This window comes from Calonectris borealis, chromosome 1 (genome assembly GCF_964195595.1).
Source record: "Calonectris borealis chromosome 1, bCalBor7.hap1.2, whole genome shotgun sequence".
NCBI classification, from domain to species: domain Eukaryota; kingdom Metazoa; phylum Chordata; class Aves; order Procellariiformes; family Procellariidae; genus Calonectris; species Calonectris borealis.
In genome coordinates, this window is record NC_134312.1 from 134976537 (window position 1) to 134987862 (window position 11326).

Below are 11326 nucleotides of genomic sequence, written 5' to 3' on the forward strand. Positions count from 1 at the left end.
ACACGCTCTCACATTCCCTACCTGCTCCCCGTTACCTAGCCTCTTTCATCTAAATAACCTCTTGGATCAAGCCAACCGACCTTTAAACAAAACAAACCCCTTGCCTGTTCGCTGTTTGGGTGTGCACGTCACCGCTTTTCCCCACAGGAACTGACATATTCCACAGCAGTACTCCAGCCGGGACGCACCCACACGATTTTTGTCTAGACTGCAAACCCTGCCATTACAGTTAAGGAAGGTGGAAGGAGATTTCCCGTGATGCTTGTGAGCATCTTCCTGATCAACAAGAAATCTCCATCAAAGACTGTATAAGGAAAGGCTCCTTCTTTCTCAAAGATTTATCCCACTTATTGCACAAGTACAAATCCCTGAAGACAACAGCACAGGTTCAAGACTTTGCCATGGCACTAAATGCCAGTTCTGGAAGCACACCGATCTGTAAAACCGATCCTCAATGAATACCTTGAGAATAAAAAGCTGTAAATTGCACATTGCTTACAAAACGGTCCACAGCTGCCTCTTGTTATAGCCCACGCAAGGGCCAGGGAATGGTGTTAAGTACCTCCTGGATTACGCAGGCTCTGCTTAGTGGAAATCCAGAACTAGTTTCCAATGCAAATCTCCCCATTTCTGACATGGCAAAACTCAGCAAGACTATTTCGCAGGCGGTTAGTAGGGATGCCTGCATGCTAAGCACTAATTGCGACAGATGGGGATTTAAAAAAAAAAAAAAAAAGAAACCTTTCATGGTCAACAATTATTTCAAAGAAAACATGTTATCTTAACCCAAAGGAGCTGCCTCTGCCTAAAATGGGTGTTCCCTGTAGTAGCAGAAAACATATACCATGAACCGCTGTGCCTTGTTCCCATGATTGTTAGAATGGTAGCGTTTTTTAAACAGAAACTACTAGATTGCATTTTTGGAGGATGATAAAAGATAAAATATCAGCAAATATCTCAAACAATGTTGTGGGTTTTTCCCTATCAAAACATCCACATTTCCAATTTTTTTTTTTAAACGCATTACGTTATTTCATTTTTTTCTTAAATCCTGTTAAATGTTAGTAAGAATACCTGACAGCAGTGGGTTTTGAGGATGGGAGCTCTAGCCGTAGAGCAGAACGCCACGGTGATCAGTGCCACATAAACAAGAGGGGGAGGGCAGGAAGGAGGAAGAGAAACAGCCCCAGATCCCACAGGCCTTATTATCTGAATATTCCTGAAGCCAATTACAGGCTTATTTCCCAGTAACATTCTCCCCACAGCATAAATATACCTGGAAATAATCTAAAAATAGTAAAAAACAACAACAACATTAAAAAAAAACCCCAACATTTCCAGGCTTAAGTCACACATTACTATCAAAATGATCCCCAAACCAGACTATGATAATAATATGATAATAAATTTCACTTAAATGATAGGGTAAGGCATCACATAGCAAAAATAAGAGGGTTTTTCCATATTTCTTTGGAAAACGAAGCAACTAATACCAAAGTCGCACAAATTTACTAATAAGGCTTTAACAACTTTCTTAAATACGCCTTCTTATTTGAAATTAAATGCCCTCTTCTTCCTCTTTGCAAAAGAGGCGCTACATCTATGCGAAATCTCTACTTTCACCACTCAATTCACCTGCAAGACCAAGGCCACAGTGTGGCTCAAAATGAAGTAGTACTACAGCACTCAGTAACATTTTTGTTTTACAGATCTGGTAAACAGTGCAAGTAAGAGAGGAAAAAAATCCTTGAAATACCATCATTTTCGTTCAGAATCATCTGTGTAATATGAATTTATACAAGTTATGAGATGACCTGACAGCTATCAGGAAAGCAGTGGAAGAGTTTACTCAGGCGGTGCCCAGGTATAACTATACTTCAGCTCAATTTCAAGATAACTTTTTTCTGCTTGATAAATAAAGACTACTGAAAAACAGAATTCCTGTAAATAAAAATTAAAAAAAAAAGAAAAATAAACAGGACTACCCTACCTCTTCTGAATTTATTGTCAAAAGTGTTATGCAACTACAGTGCATTAGTCAAATTATTAATCCACAGGTGGAGAAGACCACAAACCTGGTTCTTCCCTAGAAACTGGATGGCACAAGCCTTCTCACAGCCTGACCAAGCTCCTCCTCAAAACTAGGGAGGGTTTTGCCTCATAGCCTCAGTGGGGGGCCTCTTCTGGGACCCTGCTGCTCCGATGGTGCGAGAGCCTCTTACTTCCTACCCAGACGTATTTGCTCTCGAGAGCAGACACGTAAACACCACAATACCATTCTACCTACGGATTTTTTTGCACTGAAACAACACTTAGACAAAAAAATATCAGTCTCAAGCCAGGAATTAAACACATCGCACGTCCTTTACGGCGAACGCAACTGTCTTTCTGATATTCGGGGGCCCGTTTGAGGAAGTTAACGACATTACCGATCTGACCCGGGAGACGGCGGGCAGACGCCCAAGGGCTCCGCACAACCCCACGCCCAAGCCGGCAGCCTGTGTCAAAGCACGGACAACCAGGACATCGCTACCCCTAACACACAAACACCTGGAAGGAAGAAGACTGCTGAATACTGGCACTACCAGTCGCTTGTCTGAAAAAAGAAAAGGGGCACAAAGCAGCCCCAGGCACCGCCGTCCACGCCGCTGCGGCCGGTGAGAAGACGTGCCCCGCTCCCGCGGCGTTCTGCCGCCGGCAGCGCTCTGCTCCGCCGCCCGCACCGACCCGCGCTCCGCGCCCGACCCACCCGCCGCAGACGGAGCCGCCGCTCGTCCCGGCCCCGCGGGCAGGGCAGGGCAGGGGCGCCCGGGCACCGGCCGGCCGCCCAGACCCTAACTTTCCGGCGGAGGCAGCGCCAGCCCCTCTCCCGCAGGGCTGAGGGAGTGGGTCCCGTCCCGTTCCCTCGACCCCGCAGCCTCGGGGCGAGCCGGCCGCCCCCCGACCCACCTGGTGCAGCGTGTCCGGGGGCAGCTGGGAGGCCCGGAACAGCTCGCCCACGCTGCTGCCCCCGGCGGCCGCCTCGGGGGGCGGGCAGCACCGCGAGAAGAGCTCGGAGTAGCGCTGCTGCTCGCTCTCGCTCAGCGGCAGGAGCAGACCCCCGGTGCCGGCGGCGGCGGCGGCGGCAGCAGCAGGCCCCCCCGCCGGCCCCTGCTCCATGGCGGGGCGGCGCAGGCAGAGCCGGGCGGCGGGGCAGGGGGTGCCGCGCCGCCGGGGGTGGGGGTGTGTGGCGGGCGGGCGGGAGGCGGCGCCGCGCTGCGGCGGGGAAGGTGCAGTCCCCGCCCCCGCCCGGTGCGGCCGCCGCGCCGGCTCCGCAGTGCCCCAGCCGCCGCCGGGAGCCGCTCCCGCCGCCTCCCCCTCCCAGCCCCGCCTCGACCCGCCGCTCCGCTCCGCCCCGCACCCAGCGGCCCCGCGACGGGACCTCGCTGGCCGCGGGCACTCGTGGCGGCGGCGTCCCCTCACGGCTCCGCCACGCCCGCCCCGGTCCTCCGCCTGGCGCCTTTTTCGTATTTTCTTTTTTTTTTTTCCTGAGTTGGTTTGGTTTTAATCTTAAGAACCGACCGCCTGCGCTTGTCGCCAGCCCCGGGATTCGGGTGCTGGGTGGGACAGAGCATCGCCGTGCCGCGGGGCAGACCCACGGGCAGCGAGGGGCCCAGCGCCGCCGCCGGGCGGGTACAGAGGCGTCAAAACACGGCTGGGTGACCCGTCTCGCCCCGGCCTACGCCGCGGCTGCCTGGTGCCCCTGCCAGCCCTCCCGGGCGTCCCACGCCTGCCCCGCCGGCACAGCCCCGCCGGGTCGCCCTGGCGAGGGGCTCAGTCCCCGCTTCAGGGGCTGCGGAGCTCAGGGGTACTCGTTTTTCTCCCCCGATACGGTGGGCCCTTGTCACCGGCCTTTGCAAAAGTACCACCTGCTGCGGAAAACGCAGCGCGGGTGCTGCGGTAAGGAAATGCAGTAATGTCGTACCCCAAAGTGAGTCCTAACGGATCAGCCATGACAGCTCAACAGAGAAACACCTCGCCGTGTTCTCCATAGTTTTTGCTTTAGCATGAAGGGCAGAGAGCCCCTTGTTCATGGAGGTAAGATTCCTCTTCGTTACTCCTCTGTCAGCAGTTAACACTGGAAACGTTCCCCTTACAGGTCCAGCGCCTCCTTAAAAGTCAGGCAGGTCACGACCCAAGGCAGGAGGGCTGGGTGCCTCCCAGCGAAGAGGATGTTTGTGGGTCTCATGCTGCTTTTCGGAGCCTTGCCTCCCAGCAGCTCTTTGGGGCATTTCAAGGAATAAAGTAATCAACCTGACGGTGATCCTTGGGAATGCCGATGACCCGCAGAAGAGTGAACAGTTCTCTTCACAGCGGCTCTGGTGCTGAGATGCAGCCTGGCCCAGGAGAAACCAGATTACCCGTTATGCACTGGCAGTCCATTAGCATCGTGTGGCTAATGTCGTTAGCCATGTTCCTAAACACAAAACATTTAGGAAGCCAATGTGGTTTAATTTTTATATGATTGTTTACTATTAATTCTGGCAAAATATAAAATCCAAATGTAATAATTTTACATATTGTTTTTACAAGAAAATATTAGGTTAGGGTTACTTCAGTTAAAATTGCTATCAGTTTAATTTATGGTCTGTAAAGCAAAAAAAAATTTACTAGCTCATCCTTGTTAACCAAGACCTATTCTCTCTTTTTAAAATCTTTTTTAAACTACTTTATCCTCTCCATACCATGCATCTGTGCCTCCTTCTCACCTGCACAAAACATGCAAACCTTTAAATCCTCTAATCCGAAATGAAGATCTGTGCCTGTCTTCCTAATGTGTGGAACACTGAATGGGTTGTTAGTTGCAATTATTGGCGGGTGAATAATTGATGATTGTGTTTAAGGATAGAGTGTAATGGAGGAATCTTTGTTCCTTTAGGGACAGTAGATTGTCATGGTATTTTCTCATTTTAAAACATACTGTTTCAAAGGAGGGCAAGACTATTTCAGAAACTGAACCTTGTAGCCCAACTTAAAGTAGCAAAGACCCATAGCAGCTCAGAAAAATTCTGTGAGTCCTCTTGAGAAGGTTCTGCAGAGCCCTCAGCTGCTAGGTTCTTCATCTGGAGAGTCCCAAGATGTCAGTGGCCTTTTTCTGTATCTTCAGTCAGGTACAAGATACTGGTCAGAGGAAATGTGGAGATGACGTAAGGCTTTACCTAACTATTGCCATATTGAACTATATGACTCTCATGAAAATAGAATAATATCTTCAAACTACTTTATGGAAGAACATCTGTCTTACAGCTGAACTTGAACAAGAGAGATGTTATGCTGACAAGCAAAGGAAAATACTGTCAACAATTTGTGCTAATTGTGCATTTTCCCATGCCTGAAGATGTTCATTGATAACTCACCAGCTCAATACTTGTGATGCTAAGGTCTCATCACAACAAATACTCCCTTCTCCAACACCCCAGACGCCCTTTGACCTTTGTTGATGTGTCAGCCTCAGTTTTTCTAAGCTTTTCTAAGCTGGACCATGGCAGGAAGATATTGGAAACACCCACTGTCCTAGAACACAATAGTCTGTCTTACCAGCCACACCTCTCACTGCAAAGACACACAGCTGCTTCTTTTTTTTTGCTTTTTTTTCCCCTTTGGACAATTTTCTCTTCTTCCTTGACCTGCAAAACTTGCATTCCTCTCTCCATACATCCCACTCTCATCAGAAACGACACAGTGACTGTGTTCAAAACCAGTCTACCCCAGTATTGCAATCTCCGACGTGACGTCTCCAAGACACTAAAGAAGTGAACGCCCACAAGCTGAGGCAGGAGTTAGGGAAATCGAAACCCATGCCTCTTATTTCTGCAAAATGAGTGTGAGCTTATATGTGTAAGAGGTGTGAGCTGAACACCCCGCGGGCATGAGCACACCTTTAGGGAATACAGGGGGTGCCCAGGTGTCTGCCTGCCACCTCCAAATTGCAGGCGTCCTTCCGCACTTAGCAGTGCCAACCGCACCGACTTACGCTGCTGAACCCAATACCTACAGGGAGCTTTAATCCACCCTGGGTGCCAGAGCCACTTTCTGTACAGTCCAGTGCGCCTTGTGCAATGGCATTGATGGTCCTTGTGTGCTTTAAAGTTCTTGTGAGGGTACCATCAGTTCAGACTGAGAGGCACTTCATGATAACAGGCGCCATACAAGTATCGTAGGAAGAGAGATTCAACCTCCCTGTTTACAGGGAAGTTGTGATGTCATTACAAGTTACAAAACTTCCCTATAACTAAGGAATGCTACATATTAATAAACCAAAACAATTCAAGTATTTATTGTTTGCTGGAAAAAAATAAAGTCAGCTATGTAAACTGGATTGAAATCTGACTTATCAAAATATGGTTTAGATCTGTGTGTGGTCCTCCTTTCCTCCTTCCCTCCCCACCCAAATAATAATGCAATGGCTTACTCTAAACCCAGCCAGCAGCAGTCCTGCAAACAATTGTGTGATCACAAGTGGGAGGGAGACTGAAGTTGTAGCAAAAAAAAAAAAAGAGTAAATACTACTTCCAAAGACGTGCTAGTAAGAATAGTAGTAATATGTATGATAGGCATATTTTTCTTCAGGATGAAATCGTCGGTATAAATTGTCATGTATACTTTGACATATTTTACATAATCACCAGTAAAAAATCCCTCCCTATATTTTAGTATTTAGGGGATCCTGGGAACTATTTTTATTTAAGCGGTACAACCAAAGACCAGTCACTCAAATTTGTATGTTATTTCACTAGTCTTAGGGTTTAGATCATGTCAAACTTGCCCTGGCCCAAAAGGCATGAGATCTGGCAGCTGCTTCCCATTGACTGTGAAAATACCCCACATATCACCGAGTGAAGCTTCGGAAACACAGGCAAATTGTTGGCTGGAAAACCGTGATTTAGCTTTTCCCAAATCAGTTCAAGTGAATCTCACCCGTCGTTCCTAATAACAATTCTTTTTATTTATGCTTTTTGCAAAATGAAAGAAGACTTTGATGACAAGCAACTGGTGGGGCAGGTTTCCCAGCCATGGCATCAGGTATGCTTGGAATATAATTGACAAGCTTGTAGTTTTGTGTATCGATTTAGCGTGCGAATACTCTTATTATTCTTTGCATTGTTGCTTGCATGAAGATATTCCATCTCTAAGAAAAACAGGAGAATGAACTGTAAAATTTGATTCCCTGTTTTCCAGCTTGTTAATACCTCTAATGCATGGAAAAAACCCTAAGAAATCATAGCTGTTTCCTAGCTCTGACCAATTCATTGTTTTCAAAAATTAGATGGCATCGTAGGTGAAATCTGCCTTCTCTGAGCAGATTGTGGAAGATGCAGTTCCTGACAGTTTCTTCTGTAAGCAACTGAGTACATAATAGAGAATAACAGTTGGTGTCATAAAATAATTTGACAAATATCCATATATTTATTATTTGGGTGGGGAGGGAAGGAGAACCACACACAGATCTAAACCATACTTTCATAAGTCAGATTTCAATCCGGTTTACATAGCTGATGTTTTTTTTTCTAGCAAACAATAAATACTTGAATTGTTTTGATTTATTGGTATGTACAGTTTCATAGTTACAGGAAAGTTTTGTATATAAGTTTATAATGATATCACAACTAGTTGTGTTTAGAAGAGTCTTTTTACAAAGTCCTTTTTACAAAGTCCTTTTTACAAAGATTTATGCATGTAGTGTGAGCTTTAGTGGCATAAGGCCTCATTTCCATTAATTTCCATCAAAGTTTATTTCTGGCCGTTTATTTCTTTTAAAATAATGGCTTCACGTGAAATTGGGAAAAAAAAAAATTAGGTGCACATTCGTTATTTTTTTAGTTTTAGTTCTAGTTTTTTAGTTTAGTTTTTTTACTTTTATATTCTGTAGATGCAAAAGGTCAGTCAACAAACCAAGCATTAGAAAATGTGGTTCCTCTATCATTTGTGCTTTAACTTAGGAATTTCACAAAGCCTTCAGCAACTATCCAAACACCTGGTTTCAGCCAAAATATACCCAACCTTACTGTATTGCAGGGCAATGGTTCCTAAAGGTCACATCATCAGCACACTCGAAAGCCTGATCCAAGAACTGCTGCCAGGGGAAGATCTACATGATCCTGGAAGTCACATGCAGAAAAAATAAAAATAAAAATAAAAGAGGGACCTATGATTGTCTTCTGCCACAGACATGAGTTAAAGATAGATCTTGCACTGTATCCTGAAAGTTAACTGTATTCTCATGGACAAGGAGGGAAATGCATGTCAGGCTATTACAAGAGCATAGATTATAATTAAAAAAAAAATTCTTAGTGCTTGGTGAGGTGGCTAATGTTCCATCACTTGTTTCTTTTAACAAATGTTACTGGCAACCACACTCTTAAGTGAAAAATAATCACAGAAAGGCACAGAGACATTAATCATTACAATGAAGCCATTAATGCAAAGCAAAATGCGTATTTTCCATTTGAAGAAATAACAATTAAGTAAAAAATCACCGCATGTTCACTATTCTGTGTGTCCTTCAGCTAATTTGCCTCTCCAAAATTTTGCCTTCAGACTTGGAAAACAATTCTAAGTAGTGTTCAGGTATGAGATAACCTATTGACCAAAAAGGGCTTTCAATGCTGCTGCTGCAGTCTCATGCTTTGTATGCAGTTTTGACCTAAATAAGTTCCCTTTAAAGCAAACAGCATGCTCATATGCTGTTTTCCTACTTACATTTTAACATAGCAAATGGTCCACCTGTCCTCAAGTTAATTCATGAACACAATATAAAACACAAACAAATCAGATGCAATACGCTATGGCTTCTGCTGTTAGCACAGACAGTGGAGATACACCAACAATAAATTCCATTTACGACTGGTTTTCCCAGACCAAATACAGCCACAACAATGTCATTGCAATTGCAGTAAGTATCGTTGCAGCCATTTTCTGCAGGAACGTGCACCGTGCCATAAAGTTTGTAACCTGCACGTGACAAAGCTCTTCATTCAGCATCAGTTTGAGAAGGGCTGTACTTTCACTGCATCGCTCGTTAGGCAAAAGCTGCTGTAACTGCAGCCTGGCCTGCAATGTGATAGCAACCTCCAACTCTCGGATCTCCCATGCAAAGACGGAGAAACGCACAGCTGGCTCATATTCCCCAGCAGCCAGAGCTGCATCTCCCTCAGCCGCAGCACCACGCCGTGGCCTCTCTACCTCTTCATAACCTCTCTCACAAGGCAGGGTTTCTCCGGAGCTGGGCAGCTGCGCCAGGCGCAGGGTGGTGGAGTAAGCGCTCAGGCAGCAGGGACGGGCTGGGTGGCACAGCTCGGAGATGTGCCGGCCACAGCCTGGTTGCACAGCCGCTACACCATCATGTGAGAACCTCCTTTCCCTTCTCCCACCCCTCCCAGCTCACAACAGATACTTGGGATATCACTTTCAAAGAAAAGAAACTTGAGAGATCCCAGTGGTGTTAGTTTGGATCGGGCATTGTTTCTCAGCAGCACAGGAGAAGGTTGTCTCGTTTTCTGGTAAAGCCCTGTTATAGCAGGGACAGCCTCTGACCATCAGAGCCCCTGAAGCCACAAACAGGAGACCACACGGGAAAAATAACACAGACCACAGCTGGACTCCTAATGTCACTGCTAGCCCAAACAGCATCGCCCGCCTGTTCATGGTCAGCAATCAGCAAGCAGGGGAGGTACCACGGGGGTCATTTATTGCCCCTCTGACATGTAGAAGGTAGAGCTGCAGAGCTGAACACAAGAGATCCCACACGGGTTAGAGAGTTTGACCTGGGCCACAATAAAGAGAGAGCACAAGATGGTTCACGGCACGTCCCCAGGAACAGCTCTCCCCTTGGAGCCTCTTGCAACGTAGAGCAAGATGCTCTTCCCAGGCCCCTCTTCCAGCTTTGTTTCCTGCTTGCAGACTTCGGGAGGGAATAGGGCTGGCTGACCACCTCCTCACTGAGTACTGCTGGCTTGCTTCCACGCTCGCTGGCCTTTGCTGGCATCACAGCACCTTCACCGAAGTTATTCTTCATTGACAGCAGTGTGAGAAAAGAAATGGCTTGTATTCTTTGCAACTCAATGTGCTTAAAGTCCTTTATAGATTTGCTGTTGAGGTGTCTAAAGCCAGGATTTAAAATCAGAATAGGATTAGGCCAACATCATGTCTATCATTATATAAAACCTTGTATTTTTAGTTACATGTGTTCATTGCCAGTATTGACTGGCAAAGACTAAATATTGTTAGAATACTGTTTGCTTTGCCATTTATACATGTTCTTTATTTTTTCCCCCGGTGTAAGAATTCCAGGCAGTTGACAGCGGAGATATTATTACTCAGCCTAGAGATTAGATATTAAATCTCATCATGGTGGAGAGGGAAGGTGCGTGTAAGGAAGATAAATTACAGTCTTGTGACTGAGGAGTGTATCTTAGTGAGACTCAGAAAAATCTGGTATTGCTCCTACCTTCACTACATTTGCCATGCAACCCTGCAGACGTTCTTTGTTAGTAGTATAAAGAAAATATTTTCTAATTGTACAGCAGTCTTGTGAGATGTGGGCAATGTTTGTAGGGCATCCAGATACTCTGAAAGGGTAATGGGGAGGGAATAAACTCAGTGAAGGACTAGCAATCAGGACTGACTGACTTGAGGTGTGATGACAGTGACTATCAGGAACTAAGTTGGTGAAATGCAGGATTTGATTACATGGTTCAGAAGTTATTTCAGCTTTCTGTGCAGACGGCCAGGGTCCACAATACAGTTCAGGGATCCTGTGCAGGAACCAGACCTGCTAGCTTGCAAATCGAAGTGGTACAAAGCTGCCCATGCCTAAGCTGACAAGCTCAGGTGAAGGCTAATGGCAAAGTTACCCTTCTGGAGTCCAAATTACCATCTGTGAACGGCACTGGGCTGGGCTGTGGTGACACACCAGCTCTTCGGTGCTAGCTACAGGATTTCCAGTATTGCTCAGCAGAGTGTCACGTAGATGTGCATCAGGAACAGATTGCACAGGAGAAGCATGGGGACACAACACCCACCCACGAGGAGAGCTCTAGATGGAAGAATGATCAGTAGCACAGTCAAAAGGAGAGATCAGGTTTTAGAAGGATCTTTCAAATAAAAGAACTAAAGAGCACCTCCCAAGCTGCCCCTGCCCTATTTCACCCCCCTCCTTCGAGTGATCCCACTTTTCCCTGCCCTGGCTGTGGGTGACCTGGGACCTTTCCTATTATCCCTCTCTCATCCTCCTTGCCAGTGACTTACCACTGCATTCCCTATCTTCCCTTGCTGGACCTCGCCCCAC

At 46.5% G+C, this 11326-nt stretch overlaps 1 protein-coding gene across 7 annotated transcripts in view; it reads right to left on the reverse strand.

The window, feature by feature from the left end:
- Nucleotides 1–3706, reverse strand: part of REPS2 (RALBP1 associated Eps domain containing 2) — a 101936-nt gene extending 98230 nt beyond the window's left edge. For 2 of the 7 annotated variants that reach the window (XM_075175474.1, XM_075175491.1), the window contains exon 1: nt 2950–3696. In XM_075175474.1, coding sequence (XP_075031575.1) covers nt 2950–3159 — 210 coding nt within the window. In that variant the 5' untranslated portion in view covers nt 3160–3696. Of the gene's footprint in view, nt 1–1074; nt 2512–2949 lie in introns of those variants that run through there. The other 5 variants (XM_075175509.1, XM_075175465.1, XM_075175482.1 and 2 more) reach the window with 5 other exon arrangements.
- Nucleotides 3707–11326: the final 7620 nt, after the last annotated feature.